This window comes from Gymnoscopelus braueri (assembly GCF_963280865.1).
Source record: "Gymnoscopelus braueri genome assembly, chromosome: 13".
In the NCBI taxonomy this organism is placed as follows: Eukaryota; Metazoa; Chordata; class Actinopteri; order Myctophiformes; family Myctophidae; genus Gymnoscopelus; species Gymnoscopelus braueri.
Genome location: NC_137615.1, coordinates 31,389,751 through 31,410,596, shown reverse-complemented (window position 1 = coordinate 31,410,596; position 20,846 = coordinate 31,389,751). Strand labels below are relative to the sequence as shown.

Genomic DNA, 20,846 nt, shown 5'->3' with positions numbered 1-20,846 from the left:
CTCACCAGCTCATTTTTATTTTCATTTTATTTCCTTTTGAGAGAGGCTTAGAGCCATTCTTTAATAGCCCTTGAAATGCTCTCAGGCAGGATGCCAACAGTGGCACCACTAAGGTTTTAGTTTAGACCGACCTTGAACCTTGAGGGTTTGGGGATGAGGGCAGGGTAGGGTAGAGAGCTGGAAGTGGTCGGGAGGGAAAGGAGGGGACTGAGATGTATGCGATTTTACTTCATATGGTTGATTGTTGATATAGTATTATGTGTAGTTAAATAAATATCAATAATTGCTTTATAGATTATACTTGAACACGGATACATTTTTGAAACTCCATCCTAGGGGAAACACTGAACACGGATAGGGATGAGCAAAAATAGGGAAAAAATAAAAAGAAGAGGTGTGCTATCAGATGATTGAAGTTGAGTGACAGGCGAGAGAGGAGAGGGGATTGGTGCAAAGCTGCGGTACTCACGCCCCCTCGTCTCTGAGCAGAGAGAGGAACTTGGACACCCTGTATTCCTGGTCCATCTGGAGAAAGAGAGAGAGGCAGAGAGGACAGACAGAGACAAAGACAGAACGTGAGAGACAGACAGGCAGAGAGGAATGAGAGGGTGAGAGACAGATAGAGAAAACAATAAGACTCAGTAAAGTAGATGCAGCCCCTCTCTTAATATTTGTAAAGCAGTTAATGTTTTTCATGCTGTTGACGGGAAAGACAACTAAATATGTAAAAATGTACATGGCCAGGTACAGCAGGTCAGGAGGAAATGCATTGAAACAGGACAGTTTTACTGTACCGGTAATTCACTTGCACTTTGCACATTATGTGCTTTGCACTATGGATGGATCAAAATATTTTGAAGACCCATGCAGTCAACTCTGGTGTCATAGCCTGGTAGGGCTAACTGGTGTCACTATTTTGGGCAAATGTCACTCAAATCAAATCTAATTACAAGATAAACCCTATACAGTGTACTTAGTTAACCAGATTCCCATGGTTGCTGAATGTTAGCCCCAGAATAGGGATGCTAGGGTTCAAGTGGTTAAAACTAGCAGTTTTACAATCTCACAGGATTTGGCAGGCTATCTGTAAGTGTGAGAGGTGCGGCAGAGTACAGTACCTGCAGTGACATCTCAATGAGCATGAGGAGTTTCTTAATGCCGATCCAGACTCTCTTTCCTTTCATCTGGTGTGCAATGCTGGCCCTCTCCTTCTCTGTGAAGCTCCCCAGCAGCTGCACACACAGCAGAGAGAGGTTTAGGTGAGGGTCAGAGTGTGTGTAATAAATCTGTGCATGACTGCGCGAGTGTGTGTGTGTGTGTGTGGGTGTGTGTGTGTGTGTGTGTGTGTGTGTGTGTGTGTGTGTGTGTGTGTGTGTGTGTGTGTGTGTGTGTGTGTGTGTGTGTGTGTGTGTGCGTGCGTGTGACCTTGTGCGTGTGTGTGTGTGTGTGTGTGTGTGTGTGTGTGTGTGTGTGTGTGACCTTGTGCGTGTGTGACCTCGTGCGTGTGTGTGTGTGTGTGTGTGTGTGTGTGTGTGTGTGTGTGTGTGTGTGTGTGTGTGTGTGTGTGTGTGTGTGTGTGTGACCTTGTGCGTGTGTGACCTCGTGCGTGTGTGTGTGTGTGTGTGTGTGTGTGTGTGTGTGTGTGTGTGTGTGTGTGTGTGTGTGTGTGTGTGTGTGTGTGTGTGTGTGTGTGTGTGAGTGACCTCGTGCGTGTGTGTGTGTGTGTGTGTGTGTGTGTGTGTGTGTGTGTGTGTGTGTGTGTGTGTGTGTGTGTGTGTGTGTGTGTGTGTGTGTGTGTGTGTGTGTGTGTGTGTGTGTGTGTGAGCGTGCTTGTACGTGTATGAGCGTGCGTGCGTGCGTGTTGTAGTACGTGGTGTAGCGCATACCTCCAGGGCTTCGACCAGCTGTTCCACGGTGTTGATGTTGGGGATGTGGATGGTGGTGCTGAAGGCGTCCAACATCTCCATCTCCTGCAGGACGTCCTTCCTGCTGGTGGTGCCGATGATCAGCAGCTTACGGCCCTGCAGGGTCAAAACAAAAATAAATATGCATTTTAATTGAAGTAATTAATTAATGAGTTAATTAACCCATTCAATCCGGGAACTCATCTGTGTCATATTTTCTTTGGCTATTCAAAAATAGCAGATCTACAAGCTCATAGCACGGCACCGAGTGCCGCGCTATGAGCTTGCAGATCTGCTATTTATTTTTTAAATCGTGAAAATTTGTGCAAATCTTTAGAAATTCTAGCGATGAAAAAGGACCTAATCATGCAACAATACATTATAATGGTTAACCTGCACTGCATCAAAGTAGATATTAGACACTATCCATATAGCTGTATCTAGTATCACTCCACATATGTGCTGCTGTGAAACCTGCTGTAGAGTGAAGTTACAGGCATGCAATAGCGGGGGACACAAATATGACCTTCATTTTGTCTCATGCTGAAGTCTGACCTTGGGCGGGGTTTTCTTTAGCAGCACCAGCAGAGCCTGGAGGACCATGTTGGAGAAGCGAGGACCAATGGGGACATAGTCCAGGAGACGCTCGATGTCGTCCACCACAATACAGCTCAGCTGGGACTTGTAAGCATCGTCAAACACCTGACAGGGACGGAAGGAAGGAGCGGGAGGGATGGAGGGAAGGAGGGAGGAGAAGAGGGGGGGTGAAGTAGAGCAGAGGAGGGGAGAACAAAGCACGGAGAGGGGGGGGGGGAATGGGAGGAGGAATGCAAGGAGGAAGGAAGACAACAGGGTGGAAATGAGGGAAGCCAGGAAGGTAGTTAGGTAGATATTAAATATATCCTATGCAACATTTTTCATAGAAAGAGAATGATGAGACTATGGAATAATTAACTTTCTTTTTGTGCTACCTTTTCAACCTGCTTTAAATGTAATGTAACAGAATATAAATAAACCCCACAAAATAGAATGATGCAATCAAAGAACTACGGTGCATTAAGTGTCTTCACATGCTCACTTTGTTAGCAAAATTGTGCTTATAGAACCAGGTGTGTGACTGGAATGTGAAGAAATAATTTGCCATGGGGAAAAGCTTTATTTTAAAGGAGGCACACCATGAATTTCATTTTTTTTTGGGGGGGGATATTTTTTGGGCTCCCCAGTGTCTCTTGTACCCCAATTATTTATTTTTTTTTAACATTCAGTCATTCATTCTCATTTCAGAGATTTTCAGAATGGGCGTGTCTGAACAGGCCATTTCAGAATGAGTGACATCACTTGCCTTGCCATTGCATTGATGATGGCCAGACAGAATTGCTCAGTAGCCCCCCCCTGCCCAAAAGGACGTTTTGGTATTGCAGCTGAAAGTGCTGTATAAGCCAGAGACAATTGACTTGGGATGAGTATATCTGAGTGATGATTTAGGCTCAAACCTTTTGAAAAAGGTTTGAGGGACATACACCATATGATATTAAATATCAAATTTTTTTTTTAATTCATGGTGTAGATCCTTTAACCGACAGATTATGGTAAAAGTGCCTGCTTTGAGGTCGTGATTCGGGATTAGTATACTACCGAAGACCTACATTGCACCTCGGTCCCCCCGCCCCCCTTCTGTCCCCCTCCATTGTGAAGTCTAATGAGCGACAAGTAACACATTTTACTCAAATAAATTGCAGCACCTAACACAAGGTTGGTAATTCAATGTTAAGCGGTAGGCTTGATAGCATCAATGCCTGTAATGATTTTTTCATGTGAGAAAGGTTGTGCACAACCCGCTATATATCAGCTCACATCGCAGACCTGGCCAGGTAGGGGAACTATTGTCTGACCGAACGATATACCGTAACCTACATAAATACCTTCTTGATTGCCGCACACTTTGCGATCTCGGAGTGTCCAATCATCAGGTCTGGCGTGCAGATTTTGATGAAGGGGAACTGAGAATCCTCGGCGATCTTGGCCGCCAGGGCTGTCTTTCCGCAGTGGGGAGGACCTGAGACAGACAAGAGATTCAATTACAGGTGTCCATGTGTGTGTGTGTGTGTGTGTGTGTGTGTGTGTGTGTGTGTGTGTGTGTGTGTGTGTGTGTGTGTGTGTGTGTGTGTGTGTGTGTGTGTGTGTGTGTGTGTGTGTGTGTGTGTGTGTGTGTGTGTGTGTGTGTGTGTGTGTGTGTGTGTGTGTGTTTCCTGATCTCTCCCTCCAGTCATACAGCCACCACCAGCACTGTGTATGTGCTGTGTGTGAGTGTTTCCAGACTCACCCTCCAATAGCACAGCAACCAGAGGTGTGCGGTCGCTGTTCTTGGTCTGTTGTACCAGCAGCTCTCCGTCTTCCAAGACATGGGTCACTGGTTCGCCCCACTTAATGATTCCGTTCATGATGTAGCTGCAATAATCCTCCTGGTTGGTACCAAAGGCCTGAAGGACAAACAATGGATATAACAACTACGTGTATACAAATCTGATTCCTTCAATTTTCTAACAGGAGTACCAATTGGGTAGCATTCTGAGGTTGTTGTTTCTAACAAATATATATTTCCCCTTCCCTTCCTCCTTTCGTGACACTGGAATACATTTTTGTATTCTAGGCAGTTAGGTGTCACAATACACATCCATGGTAATAGGCTAATACATCACAATCACTGAATCTTCTCATTGCTGGGAACCATCAGCCATTCTTCATCCTAACAACACCCCACAGAGTCCAACTCAACAGGAGCTATAAAACTGCGATAATGAAAATGTAAATTATGAGCCATTTCTACAGTGATATTATGCTATGATTAATCATACCTGTCCCAGTATTTATACATCTAGTTCTGTTATTGATTCCACCATCATAACTCATTTTGTACTACCTAATTTACAGTTTGTGATTAAACTTTACCATTGCTTTTATATTTATTATGAATTGTTTGTACAAGGTTTATAGCTGTATTTGTGAAATAACCAAGTTATTGTTAATGTTAATTCCCAATTCTCTAGCAATTTCAATAATTCAACCAGATAAAGACCAGATCAATTTCCTTCTTGAGGAGAATGTGCACAGACTCACGTCAGGAAGACACAAAATAAAGAATACATGAAGAACAGCTACGTACTGGTTTGATGTCATTGTTGAGAGATCCCATGAAATCCGAACGGGTGACCTGCAGCTTCTCTGCCCTCTCCATGTCTACTTCTACTGTAGAAGTAGCCTGGAGAGATATACACAGGTAGTTATAAAGACACATAGTATACAGTATAGTATACTGTACACACAGAGATAAGGATACATGGTACATAATATTAATATGAACCATGTCTCCATTGTATATAAAACTGTCATACTGTACTGTAAATAATTAGAAATTCTTGGATTGGTCCTACTGCAATGTTCATGACCTTTGACTTGTCTACAATACATCTTCTACATATGCTAATCAAAAGCTAATAGCAAAAGCAAATAGTCTGGCCTCATCACTCTTAATCTAGCCCCGTGATTTGGTCAGACGACTACTGACTTTGATGTGGCGGTTCATGGCGGTGGACTGGGCAGCTCTGACCAGACCCTCGATCTCGGCACCGCTGTAGTTCTTGGTCTCTGCGGCCAGCTCCAGGATGTCGACGTCCGGAGCCAGCAGACCGAAGCCCTTCATCTTGGTGGTGTGTATGTTCAGGATCTGAACTCGACCCTTCTCATCAGGAAGGCCTGGGTGGAGGGAGAGGGAGCGAGAGAAACGTAGCGCGAGAGAGACAGAGACAGAGACAGAGACAGAGACAGAGACAGAGACAGAGACAGAGACAGAGACAGAGACAGAGACAGAGACAGAGACAGAGACAGAGACAGAGACAGAGACAGAGCAGATAGAGGAAAGGGAAAGGAAGCACGGATAATCATGATGAACGTGAGAAAACTGGAGAAGGAAAAGCACTGAAAGCAATACGTCATTTACTTATCAGTAGTATGACAGCGTTCTGGTTTGCTAAATAAGTGACGTGCTAATTAAGTGAAGAAAGAAGCCTTCCGTTCTGTTCTTACCGATCTCCATCTTGACCTCAAACCTGCCAGGCCTCATCAGGGCATCGTCTATAAGGTCAGGTCTGTTGGTCATACCTGGAGAGGAGAGAAGAGAGAGAGGACAAGGGGAGGAGAGAGGATTAAGAGGTGTAATGCTTGATTTATACAGTGGTGGAAAAAGTACTCAAATTCTGTACTTAAGTAAAAGTACCAATACTGCAATATAAAAATACTTGCGATGCGACGCGTTGAGAGCTTGTAGATCTGCTATTTTCAAATAGCCTATGTATAAAATAGGGCTAAAGTGGTTAATGTATGTTTCATTATATCATAGTTTATATCTGAAAAGTAACTAGTAACTAAAGTTTTCAAATAATTGTAGTGGAGTAAAAGTACAATATTTGCCTCTGAGATGTAGTGGAGTAGAAGTAAAAGTATTGGAAATTGGAAATACTCAAGTAAAGTACAAATACCTCAAAATTGTACTTAAGTACAGTACTTGAGTAAATGTACTTAGTTACTTTCCACCACTGGATTTATACTCCACTGTACAATGATATTGTGCACTGCGTCCCGATGCGCTGCATTATGAGCTCGTAGATCGTCTATTTTCGGCATGCCACACCCACACTGAGGTGCAAAGAAGTATAAATGTGTGGAAGCAGAGCTGTGCACTGCAAAACAGTGAGCGCTCATTTAACACTAAAGATACACTCTCACGTTTAACACTAAAGATACACTCTCACGGTCAGGATTTAGCAGTGTGTGACTGATGTGTTTGTTTACCCTAACAGAGTTAGAGTTGTATCAGTTCTTACCTCCCAACCATGGACAAGAGCTAGGAGGATGAGGTCGCGCCGTGCACAGCACAGGTGTAAATAAAAGTGCAACTAGATGGTAAATAATTGTACATAAACTGTTGGACAACCACTTGAGAGACTCACACATCTACATATAATAACAGTATGCTAAGGTTGGCAATAAAGTCAGACTAAAGAAGTCCTTTGTTCATCAATCGATTTTGATGCTTAATTTTGAATCTGGCCAGGGGTAGGCTGAACGGTGGACATTGCTCTTGTCTTCATGTTTTTGAGCGGTGTAACCGCTCCTATAAGAGGGTTTAGGACCCATCCGTGGCGAAAGTTTTTCTTTCCGTCGTGAAAATTTGTCTTTCGCTGTGACGCCATGCTGTGGAAAACACGCCCATAGGCTAAGCTCTGCAGGACGTGCTGTGATTGGCTAGCGAGACACATGATGAAAAGAAGCAGACTGGGAGTGGTATCAGAGAGGAGACACATGCTTGCCTACAGCCCTACACCCTCCCTAAGACCAACCAGTAGGGGTCTGCAGACTGCAGCGACAAGGGTCTACAGTGCAAGGGAACTTGGGAATTGAATAACTAAAATGGGAAATAATATAAAAATAATGATAATAAGAAAGAAGGTCAGGGTCATGGGATTAAGGGTCAATTTACCGATGACCAGAATGTTGTTGAGCTGCTCCACTCCGTCAATCTTGGACAGCAGCTGGTTGACGACGGTGTCGTGCACGCCTGTGCTGCTGGCACCTGTGCCTCTCTGCTTGCAGATGGCGTCCAACTCGTCAAAGATGATGATGTGGAGTCCACTGTTAGCTCCCAGCTGGAGGACAACATCAGAGAATACGTTACTGAGATCATCATTATCATCATGTTGTCTGTGTGACCACCAAATTTCACCGTACAACAGATGTTGAGTCTATTATATGACCGGGATCTACATATATGGGCACAAATTGCAAAGGGGCAGGTGCTCAAGCCCCCAAAGCAAACATTCACCTAAACAGAAACTAATGACTATAATGAGAGAGACCACACAACAGGAATGATGCCACTTCCCATGATGGTTTTGTTTTGGATTTCAACTAATTTGTTTGTTTGATAACCCCTGTCTGTCAATGATCTTTTTTTTAATTACTTTTGACTTTGAATTATTATGCAACTTATGTCTAGACTGGCGGAATGCCAGTCAATGTTTGTATTTCTGTCTGACTGTTTGTATTTATGCTGTCTGTATAATTTTATGTGGACCCCAGAAAGATTAGCAACCTCGTAAGCAGAAGCTAGTTAGCGATCCAAATAAGAATTAGTAAAGGGGACTAGTAACAATACTGGTAATCCTGCTGTTGTAGTAATATAGTATTAATCACAGCATTAGTAGTTATAAAATACTAGAGGTTCAGGCCGCTATGCGGCCCTCAGATCTAGAGATCAGGCCACTACCCGACCTCACACCTACGTCGCACCACCAATCCGACTGATAATATATGGAGATCTCTGTATCTGTCGGTCCTTGTCCCCTTTATGCCCATATATGGAGATCTCTGTATCTGTCAGTCCATGTCCCTTTTATGCCCATATATGGAGATCTCTGTATCTATCAGTCCTTGTCCCTTTTATGCCCAGTCCTTTTAGTTGAGAGATTTTAGTCCTCCCTTAAGCCAATTTTAATAGGATAGGATAAAGTATTAGTATTTATAAAAGATAAAGCATCATGATATTATGTCTCACCCTCTTCTGTTCATCCTCTGCATCAGCGAACAGTTTCCTGATGTTGGCTTCAGACTCTCCTACAAACTTGTTGAGGATCTCTGGGCCGTTGACAATCTTTGGATCGCGGGAATTGAGCATCTTTCCAATTTGTCGGGCCATCAGGGTCTTACCACAGCCTGGAGGTCCAAACAGCAAAATACCCTTCACGTGTTTACAACCTGTGAGAGGGGGAAGACAGAGGAAAAATGCAAGAAAGGTGGGAGGGAGAGAGAAGGGACACAGGGTAGAGAAGAATTAAGCACCCAAGGAAGAAGAGAGAGTCACAAAAGAAAGACCTCAGAAGGGGCTGAGGAGAAAGGGAGAATGTGAGAAGATGAAGAAAATGCAATGCAAGAGGAATGCAAAGGAGAAGATAGAAAGAATGCAAGAGGAAGGGGTGCAAGACAGAGTTTACCAGTATTACAGAAGTAGTTGAACTCACCCATCTGCTCCACGATGTCTGGAGGGAAGACTCGAGAGGCGAAGGCTCGGCGGAAGATATGAGAGAACTCTTTGTCCAGACCACCAATTCCCATCTTCTCAAAGTTCCAGTCTGGGTTGAAGATTGTCTGCCGTTGCTCCTTGGTCTTTGCTTTGCCTGTCAAGCACCAAAAGTTCTGGTGAATATGGTGTCAAAGATCTATAGTTTCCCATGCATAGAATCATGCAGAGAACTGGGACAGAGCACAGATTGTTAGTATAGCAGCAGTGTCAGCATGGTTTGAGGTTCCATTGTCTTACTTGCAATTGGTGCTATATGGGGTAGGTGCGAGAGGAATGCACCTGGGGTCCAATGTGGGGGCCTGCCGTCTGACCCACGCAAATGAACACTGTGCCCCCAAAAATGTGACTCTGATAAAGTGGATGTGTATTGATATATATTTATTGGGCATATAATATGTATTTTAAATGCATATATTTAGTGTTTGTTTCCTTGTAGCTGTCTATCATATAATTCAAAAAGGGTAGAGCCCGCACACCAACGCAGGTAAAAGGTACTACTTTATTACGAAATCACTGACAACGGTTCGATCCACTTCATTGAACTGAAGCCTCTTTAGCCCAGCCACAGTCGATGTGCGTATAGCTTAGTTTCCTTTGTCTATCACATAATCACAACAACGGCATGGTGGCAAGCAGTGTGTGGTCATTGAGATTAAGTTTGTCCTATAACCCTTGGCTGCCGTCTGTCCTAACCCTGAGCCTGTAACACCAATGTCAGTTTATATTTATGTATTATTTTTATTTACATGCTGATCCATTAACATATTTTCCAGGACATTTGAACTGCTTCATAATTTTCCATTACTTCTTCATGACTGGAAAACTACATACAGAGAAATCCAGGTTGCCATTGGGGTTACCAAATGACAATCACTTCATAAAGTATACATGGATGCTGGGTAGGAGAGGAGAAGAGAGGAGATTCTAATGTTTGGATATCAAGTGGGCCACAATGTATTCCTATGCCCCCTTGTGTTGGAAATAGATATAGCAGCAGTGACAACCACAAAGAACTTGAAAAAGGAATGTACTATCTAGTGTGAGGGGATGTAAGAAGGAACGTACCAACTAGTGTGAGGGACGAGCTCTCTGCCTTCTCGAATATCACCTGGCTGTTCCCCACCATCAACCCGACGTCAATCTGTCAAAACAGAGGGCAATACTTATAAGCTGAAAAAGCATACACTGCATGTCTTTAATAAAGTGAATCAGAATCTTAGCATAATATGTAGCATCTTTCAGTATTCTTCATTCATTTGTATTTTTATTCATTGAGCATTCATCAATTATTGTACACATTCATTTATATCTCTTATATATTTAACCTGTTCATTCATCCATCCATCCATCCCTTCATTCATTCATTCGTTCATCCATCCATCCAACCATTCATTCATTCATCAGCCTATTTATAGATTCTAATGAACTTACAGTTTGCAGTTTCTACTTACATCACAGTTCTGATTAGAACTCAAAAACTGGTTAAGAAATACATAAAACTAAGAAAAAAATGAAAAATGAAAGGGCCACTGTCCACCCACGTGGCGCTACCCGTGTCCCTGTGCAGTTATTACATGCTTAGATTCCATGTTGAGGAACATTCTTGCATCTCAAATTAATTATTCACCACCAGACACAGAGAAGCAAATCTGTTTAACACCAGGATTATTTTAACCATCTCTGTAACCACATTCCATTTAATACCATTGTCCCCTGGTACAGGATGGAAGACGTCTGACTGCAGTGACTGAGTTATGATATTCATTAGTCTAAGTATTTCCATTAAACACCCATCGTTAATTTCCAAGATGAATAATTATTAAGCCAACGTGAATAAAACATCAGTACATTGGCCACATACAGTAGGAAAAAAATAAATACATAGCACAGTTGAAATTGTAGAAAAATAGACCCATTAAAATGTGCATGAACTTGTCATCCACTATAATCACAAGGGGAAGCTCATGATGACTGCCATTAGCGACTAATTCACATTGGGAAATTAATGGGAATGTCATGGGATACAATTATTAGTACTAGTTATTAAATATACTAATTTGGTGTCAAGAATCTGTGTCGGTGTGCACGTGTAGGTGCCACTTGTCAGATCTGGAATTGGGCAATTCCTGAGGGATCTAATATAGCATTATACCAGTGGTTCTCAAACCTTTTAATTTGAAGGGCCCCCATAACTCTGAAATGGAACCAAATGGACCCATAAGGGTCATTTTGGTTTCATTTGGTTTCATACAGACCAATAAGGATCCAAATCCATTCGGTTCCAATTTGTATACTTTCAGAGTTGCGATATGAGGCAAACAGCTTAGTGTTGATTTAACTATTGTGTCTGCCAATTTTTTGCGAAAAGACTGTTCCTAAAGAGGTTGTTCTGTGTCTAATCAAATACCTTCTGTTTCTTGCCAGAGGCTGGTTCACCCCTCAGGATGCTGGCGTCCATGGCCTCCATGTCCTTGATCACCAGACCAAACAGCTTGTCACAAAAACTGAATACCAACTGGGAGAGAGAGAGAGACGGATGTCATTGGAGAGAGAGAGAGAGAGAGAGAGAGAGAGAGAGAGAGAGAGAGAGAGAGAGAGAGAGAGAGAATCACAGAGAGGTAAAATGTGTTAAGAGAGGGATGGAGAGCGGAGAGTGCAAGTGAGAAAGGAAAGAGAGAGGGAGAGGAAAGAAATAAAGGTGCTGATGACTGCCTGAGGGCTTGAGAACAAGTGAACAACAATGTGTATCTAATTGTATTTATCTTCTTTTTTAAACACCAAACCTACGGGATATTACACGCGTTCACAAGCTTACATTTCTCTTGCCACTCCACGGATGAACAGTGAACAAGGAAAATCGGCTTTTTCATTTTATGCCCCTGACAAATGGAATAAACTCCAGGTCTCTCTGAAACTGGATAGACTGATCTCCATAGAGTCTTCTAAGGTTCTTCTCGATGAGGTATTACGTAAAGAGTGTACCTGTTTTGCATATCCACTGTGATCTTACATCATGTTGTATTCTTTGTATTCTCTGTATTTTTTTATTTTATGTTCTTCTATGTTTAACTTTATCTTACTTCACTGTTTATCAGGGGCGTAGCCATGGGTGGGCCTGGGTGGGCCGTGGCCCACCCACATAGAGAGCTGGCCCACCCAATCGATTTAGCAATTTATTTTTATTTTTTTTGGTAAAAACAATATATAATTAATTTTTGGATAAAAAATCGGTAAAATCAGGCAAAAATAAGAATTAAATAACATAACCCTAACCCTAAAACTGAAATAAAGTAACAAAAAAACGCCCCAAAACGCCCAATATCCGCGCAATAACCGCAAATTTTCGTGCGCGCTTTCGGGTCGGAGACACATGCATGCGCGTGCAGCGCGCGTGCATGCGTGCCCACCCGCTCCTGCTCAGGCCCAGCCTATACTAGCGTTCTGGCTGCGCCACTGCTGTTTATTGCTTTCTATTGTATATATTTGTGTTGTACTCAGGGCGTCGTCGCAAAAGAGAGCTTGCTCTCAACGGTCTACCCTGAACAAATAAAGGTAAAAAAATAAAAAAATAAAAAACCTGCTGAGTGACGGAGAAGCCCTGATTGTTGAACTGCTGGATGAACTCTGCAGCCATCTTGTCTGAGTCGTAGGGGGAGGTGTCAGTGCTCTTCTTCTGCAGGAAGTCAATCTCAATCGTCATGGCACCGATGCACTGCTTGGCCTTGTCGAAGTTGTAGTTAGCCACTATGAAGTAGGACATTGGGTTAACTGAATCCCCTGGAATAGGTCTATTTGGGTTTTAATCATTTGCTATTTGTTAAAGCAAATTTGTTAAAGTAAACTAGGAAACTATTTGACTCCCATTACTTAGAGTAGAACAACATAAGGCAGAATAGAAATAGAAGAGCCCTTTGATAGCCACATGAATATGTATTATATGGAAATAAGCTTAATCAAGATACAAGCAATAAGTCTTAGACAGCAATTTGAGGCAGTTTAGATGCGCAATATCTCTACCAGCAAGAGATTTAGCATTTCTCTGGCAGAAAATGAATGTGGGCAATTTAATGAGCTACCTACCGGTATCACTGACAAATACAGTTACAAATTGCCCATCTACACAGCCTCAAATAATTAGATTACACTTAGAGGAGGACCAGGTCACCTCAAAATAACCACAAATGTGGGTTTCTCGCATTAAAAAAAAAGGAAATAGCAGTACAATAACAGGCAAGTGGTCTCTACTCTCTATGCCGTGGTTATAAGATATTAATCAAATGCAATATTACCTTCAATTTCCTGGCCAATGGAGAGACCGGCCCATTTCCTCTACAAGGACAAAAAGAGACGAAGATTGAGTACGGAACGTTAAGTGCTAGCAATTCATTGTGTGTGTATAATGAGGGCAACAGTGTTAGTGGAGTGCATTTAAACACAAGTGCAGCTGTGTGTTTGTGTCAGTGAACGAAAGCCAGGTGTGTGTGTGTGTGTGTGTGTGTGTGTGTGTGTGTGCGTGCGTGCGTGCGTGCGTGCGTGCGTGCGTGCGTGCGTGCGTGCGTGCGTGCGTGCGTGCGTGCGTGCGTGCGTGCGTGCGTGCGTGCGTGCGTGCGTGCGTGCCTGCATGTGTGTGCCTGTGTCTATGTGTGTGCACACCTGAGGCAGGCTGAAGGCGATGGTCCCAGCTGTCACAGTGTTGTGGCCCCTCACTGTAAACACAAACTTGTGGTTGGGAGTGGTCTTCACAGTTACATGCCTGTGGAGAAAGGAGAGGACGATACAGTGAGAGGTTATTTTATTCAGTCATCTCAATCTCTACATGCTGGACATATTCCTACTGAATAGAGAAAGACTGCATGAATGAAGGAATGCAATGAAGGAATGCAATGAACCCATTAGTATGTGGTAACACTTTATTCAATGAGCAATATCAACGATTAATATACATGTTATGTACTGTATATAAATGTTGATGAATGAAATATTTTCAATATATCTTTGAAAAATGTGAGGGGCCAATAAATCACCCAAATCATCTGCTCTACAGCCCTCAGTAAACAATATTAAGAATGTAGAATATTTATGTTTTTGCTCTATAAATATCATGATATTTATACATATCATGATATCTATACACCAGGAAGAAATCATCTGACATCCCTGTCGAATCAGGGACTAGTTAGACTTGGTTTGCCAAGTCAAAGCAAATGCCTTTCTAGTAGGTTAGAAAACCGCTCAAGCAGTTCAAGTTGTCTCCACGGACCAGGACTGGGAACCGCAGGTCTATTGGATGAGATAATCTCCCTGTTCTCATTTGCAGCTCCTTATTCTGTTCACTGCCTTCCTCTGGGTCATACTTCTCTCTCCACAAACAGCCAGGAAAGAATGAAAATACTGTACAGAGGGACTAGGATGACATCTGGAACAATTGGATACTTAGCAGCCCACAGAGATGCTAACTGATTCTATTAATATTTCATTGAGCTGAGTTGTATTTCCACAGTGGCTAAAACTACGACCAACAGAGAGGAATGGGAATGTGCTTTTCAACTACACTGGGTGTTTGCCTGTGTGTGTGTGTGTGTGTGTGTGTGTGTGTGTGTGTGTGTGTGTGTGTGTGTGTGTGTGTGTGTGCGTGCGTGCGTGCGTGCGTGCGTGCGTGCGTGCGTGCGTGCGTGCGTGCGTGCGTGCGTGCGTGCGTGCGTGCGTGCGTGCGTGCGTGCGTGCGTGCGTGCGTGCGTGCGTGCGTGCGTGCGTGCGTGCGTGCGTGCGTGCGTGCGTGCGTGCGTGCGTGCGATGTATGTTCACATGAGGAAGTGGTGCTGAGAATATGAAGCACTACCACTGCACATACATACCCAGAGAGACACATATTGTACAGTACACACACACACACACACACACACACACACACACACACACACACACACACACACACACACACACACACACACACACACACACACACACACACACACACACACACACACACGCACGCACACACACACACACACACACACACATGCACGTATGCATGCATGCACAGACGCACACGCACACACACACACACACACAGTCGCACACATACACACATACACCTTCGCCTTAGCTCTTCAGTGAAAATCCAAGAGGATTCCACTGCCTGCTAGTCTCAAATTAGCCAGGGATTATAGCTATGGACTACGGACAGGTTTGTGACAGGGAAAGTAAAAGACATGTTGTCAATGAATTTGGTTCACTTGTCTGCAGTATTTTGATCTTGATTTGAGGTCATTGAATTATTAAAACTCAATTGTGATTGTTTGGAGAAATAAGATGAAATGTTGCCGTTGAATTCAATTACTGTCAAACTGTTGCGAGTGTTATTGTAAGTGCCTTGGGCTTTAGTCTGAAACAAATAGTGTGTCACAGGGACTACGGTAGCAAACAGTGAATGAGGGGATTATAGCTGTCTCTGTCTCATTTCAGAAGGATACATCCTATTACCTTGGCACCTACTGAACTAAATCCGCACTGTCATACACCTTGGTAAAACAGAATCCATTCTTTTTGGGTCCAAACAAACCCTTAATGCAAATGATTTCACGGTCAGAGTTGACGATATATAGTAATCTCAAGCAAAGAATAGGTTTCCTATTTGGGCTGTATTCTTGACAACAAACTGACAGGTGAAAACATTGCATCAAAAGTGATCAAGAAAGTCAATCAAAGAACACGATTTTTGGGCAGGATTTCCTCTTTTGTCAACAAAAGTGTTCTCAAGACTCTATAGCTGGAACCCTCATTCAATGCCATTTTGATTGAGCTTGCACCTTGGTTCTCCAACATCTCAATGTCACAAAAAAAGCTTCAAACTTCCCAAAACAAACAATCAAACAAAAAATGATACTTCTCTGCCTTAAGCCCATGACCCTAATTCCAAAACACTTTGCTAGTTTGGGATGGCTCAGGGTAGAAGACAGGGTTAAGCAAATATCAGTCCAGACTGATCCAGACCGTACTGAATACTGTAACTGCTGCTTACATAACATCTTCAGACTAGGACTTAAGTGTAAGATCTGTAAGACGAATCCTGTTCCAAAGACGATGAACAACAGCACATTTTATTATTCAAATCTGGGCCTTTCCCCTTCGGCTCAACCTTCTTCCAGGAGAAGGTCTGGGAATTAAATTTCCACAGATCATTGAAGAATCGCCTCAGATCAAAGTTCCAGCCACCAAATATGTACAGTTCTCCATTGTAGACAAAGGCTGCATGATCCTGATGACGTTGTTCTGGAAGAAGCTGTGCATGTGCATGTGTGTGTGTGTGTGTGTGTGTGTGTGTGTGTGTGTGTATGTGTGTGTGTGTGTGTGTGTGTGTGTGTGTGTGTGTGTGTGTGTGTGTGTGTGTGTGTGTGTGTGTGTGTGTGTGTGTGTGTGTGTGTGTGTGTGTGTGTGTGCGTGTGTGTGTGCGTGTTACATCACAATGTAAATTTAACTCTGCAAGGGTACTGATGATGGTGGCAGAGTGAGTTGATGAAACAGGTGGTGAAGGTCCTCTGGTGTTAATCAAAGACCAGATCATTGAGGTGGTGTCCAACTTGTAGATGTCATTAGTACGTCCAATCAGCCGGTTGTATCCTCCATGAATATACATGACCTTCTCCAAGACACAGGCTGAGTGGAGGTACCTTGTCTCTGGAACAGTTCCAGAAACCTTGGGCTTGAACCATCTGTGGGCGTCAACATCAAATCCATAAAAAATGTTGTCCCAGTCCCCGGTGATGTTAAACCAGGAGTTGTCATCAACTGTTGTCTTACAATTCACTAGCCCTCCCCAGATGTAGATGATACCTTCTATCAGTACAGCTGTGTGTTTGTAGTGCATGGAGGGAACATCAAGGGAACATTCTCCTCTTCCAGTTGTCTCTGGTGGCAACGTCATCCAGCGCAAAGTCACTGTGTTGAAGACGTGCACATCAATCTGATCCATGTTGTTGTAGGTCTTCCCGTTATAGAAGAACCCTCCAAAGGAAAACACCTTGTCCTCCACTGGCCCAGCAGCACAACCAAAGAATTGAAGTGCCTGTGGTCCTCTTTTCAGGGTCACTGACCAGCTCAGCATCTCTATTTCTTTTTGTCTGTCACTGACTTTGTCTGGCAGTCTGGTTCTCTCTCACTCCCTTTAACCTCTCAATATTCCTCTCGATCTCTGTAGATGTCTGCAACAGCTTATATAGGCTGACAACGCTCTGGTCTGATGTCACTCACAACACAAACCGATGTCATGCATGTGTATTGTGTAACAACACTGATTTCTGAGTTGTTTTCATCAAACCACCCAAGCGGACAGATTAAACAACCAGATCCAAAGCCACTGCGAGAATATGCTTTTAGGCTGTGCTAACCAACTATTACTGGATTCTCTTCGATGATTCTCGTCCTTGTATATGCGATCCGTGATTAACTGGTTCGTAAGGCCAGCTAATCGTCCTGGTACTCTGGAGAGAGTTAAGATGATCTTCGAGCGTCGCTGAGGACACTCGCTAACCATGGCATCCAGGGTGCTTTATACTGTTGGAGGTGGCCCTTAATGTCACTACAGTGATGTCAGATAGTGTCAGACATATCCATATATGGAGCAGGCTATGCCAGCTATGCCCAAATCTGGGACTATGATGTCAGTCCTGGATGTTTCGGTTATCTCCATATATGGAGTTCCCAGGAGGGGTGTTCTGATGTCAGAGCTAGGTACGTTTTAGGAATCTACCTTTCTAGAGATTCTATTCTGTCAGACTTCGTAGGTCGATCGTCTCCATTTATGGGGATCTCTATATCGGGCTACTGCTGGAAAGTATGCCCTGAACGTTCATATACTCAGAGGTTACGATGTGACATGTAATATGTCAGGTTGTTGCTGGGCCAAACTTACTTTTCGAGCCCGAAATTGACTATCAAATTTGTAACAACACTGTTCTCTACTGTCTTTATACTTTTTTAATTATATTTTTAATTTAGCCCACATACAGTATAGGGTGCGTTCGGATATAAAGCACTGAGCGCACTGGCCAATACAAACTAATATGCGAGTGCGCTCCCAGTGTGCATTTCCGAACGCACCTGTTTGTATTTGTTGATGCATGTAATGTAAATTTTTGGGCGGTGAAACCGCCCCTATAAGTGAGGTTTGGATATTTGTACAATTTTGTACAATTTTATTTGTACAATTTGTACAATGCACCGTGATTGGCCAATCACAGTCTATTCAGGACTGTGATTGGCCAGTGTCACATGACACATGTGCATAGCCCTATATAAGAAACCATAACTTAAGTTATGGTTTCTTCCATCATAAAGAGTGTTTCAATAAATGTATTTATTTTTTGTACATGATTGGTTGACTCCATTCAGTATTGTGATTAGCTAGCAAGACACCGCCCACTTCACACAGGGTGTGATTTTTCATACTATGTTGATGAATTGAATACATAGGACTACATTGGAAACGAGTCCCCAGGACATTTTTTTGTGTTATCCTTTTAGCCATGTCTTAATGTAACACGCTTACAGTTCTGACTAATAAAGTATTTCATCAATCAATCAAACTGTAGGTTTTAGTTATTAGTTATCCTTTTTTTCAGAAAAGACACATGAAATGCTAGGAGGGTGTTGTTAGTGAAATATACAAAACAGGCTGTGGATGAAATAAACATGATTTAGGTTTCTTACATTATATATCAAAACCCTGTGGGCTGATATATTGAAACTGTTTGTTAAATAACAACCATTTACACGTGTACTATTTCTCTGCCATCTTTTTCAATTGCCAAATAAGAGCTTTGGGATAACCCTAAGAGTAAAATTATGGCCGATTGGAACAAGGATTGGAGAAATATCAAATACGGGACTTGGGATGCACCCAAGTAACCTATATTACAGTACCTACAGTAGAATGTATGCAATGCTTCCAAATGTAAAGAGACAGTCCTAGGTGACACAGGCTACAGTATCTCCTAAAAAATACTACCTACTAGCTCGATCGATCCATAGATAAGATAAGATAAGATAAGATAAGATAAGATAAGATAAGATAAGATAAGATAAGATAAGATAAGATAAGATAAGATAAGGTAAGATCAGATCAGATCAGATCAGATCAGATCAGATCAGATATTTTATTAGCCACACGGCCAAGGCCAGTGGAATTCAATTTCAGTTATGTGCCACTATAATGGTTTCAACAGTCTGTAGTGTTGCTATGAGACATGAGAAACCCATTTGTAAGCTCTTTACACCACTACAGTAGAAAGGGGTCGGATCGACCCAAATTGAAAACAACCTGAACTGCTAAAAGTGGATAAAAAATGTGAGGCTAAGTAACAGCCGTTTCTAGTACAGCATATGTCATTTCCCAAGGCAGGTTGAAGCTTTAAAGGTTGAAACCTTTGGGGCACCTGTGTTATTGATTACAGCCTGAAACCCTATTTTGTGCTACTGTACTAGTAAGGGATTCTTTAACGTATATATCTTTATATTGTTTAAAATATTTTATCCTTGCAACAATTTCTTATTAGTAGTAGGTCGGAGTGGTTTATTGTTGGTATCAGCCAAGCAACAGGATGTCTATCTCCTTTCCAATGCACTAGACCCCTGGGAGATGGATTGCTGAGGTGGTGTGCCACACCTACCGTCAGCTCACAGTATTTATACCGCATAACTAGTTACCCAAGCTGTGCTACTCATACAGTGATCGGGATCGAACCCAGAACCTTGTGATTCAAAAGGTGAGCGCTCTACCGACTGAGCTACCCGAACCCTTGTTGGATGGAAATATGCATGGAAGTCTCATATAGACAAATGAACAGATGGAGTAAATGTTTGGACATTATAGCTAATGATGACTACTCACTGTCCAGACTGCAGATCCTTCTCGTTCACCACTGCACAGTTAGTCAGAGACAGCTCATCTGTCGGGCAGCGAGCCGCTTGCATGGTCTACAAGATGAAGAAAGGGAGGTAGAGGAGGGGTGGGGATAAAAAGGAGATGTGAGTTCAACAGATAAACAATATGTTTGACGCAACGTTTTAATTTCAAGCCAGAGAATTCCATTCGCTAGACAGAGACAAATTATGACAGGGTGGTAGCCGGAGCCAGGGATAGGTGAACAAACGACCCAGAGACACAGAGACAATTTTAAGGCGAAATCTCTTCTTGGTGGTAAAGTAAGGTACAGTATATGTGAAAATGTTGAACTTATGAAGAAAATACTCTCCACAGTGACATATTTCAAAATGATGATTGGGTTTACTCTTCTGATCACTGTTAGTAGAAGACCCCTGCTTGCTAACACATTAAGTCACCCAGAAAAAAACACAAAGATAAGCAGATATAAATGCACAGTACGAAGAGTTCAATATTCCTTTTATTACAACAACAACAACCAGTAAAGCGGGAGTCATGTGCATCATGTGCCACAGCAATAAATTGTAGTTTTAACCTGATTTGGATCAAACTGTGCATATGAGGTCAGGAACATTTTTTACCAAGGACACAGCGCAAGGTCATACATACAGGACATGTGACACAGGTGGAGCATGAGCATCTTTCTGAGTGTATTTCTATTTAGTTTGATGAAAGAGTGTTGCACTCATCCAGTGCAATGCATTGACAAAACAAGCCACAATAACAGTGCCTTCCCACTGTTTCATGTGGGTGATACAGCGTCTACCACTGTTCAGGAGTTGGAAGAGGGTCAACTCCTATGGTCTTCTATTATATCTCCAGCCCACAGCTTAGTTATCGTATCTCAGCTAATTGCCGACTGTGT

General features: G+C 42.7%; 1 protein-coding gene across 1 annotated transcript; it reads right to left on the bottom strand.

Annotated features, from left to right (window-relative positions):
- Positions 1 to 465: 465 nt before the first annotated feature.
- Positions 466 to 20,010, bottom strand: LOC308098542 (vesicle-fusing ATPase; the record flags this gene model as incomplete). Its single annotated transcript, XM_080446935.1, has 18 exons — positions 466 to 525; positions 1,119 to 1,232; positions 1,887 to 2,021; positions 2,460 to 2,606; positions 3,827 to 3,960; positions 4,228 to 4,384; positions 5,068 to 5,163; positions 5,470 to 5,657; positions 5,988 to 6,062; positions 7,441 to 7,606; positions 8,515 to 8,714; positions 8,978 to 9,133; positions 10,105 to 10,180; positions 11,447 to 11,554; positions 12,617 to 12,783; positions 13,329 to 13,368; positions 13,693 to 13,792; positions 19,928 to 20,010. 18 exons carry the CDS (start codon positions 20,008 to 20,010, stop codon positions 466 to 468), a joined length of 2,202 nt encoding a protein of 733 aa, XP_080303061.1.
- Positions 20,011 to 20,846: the final 836 nt, after the last annotated feature.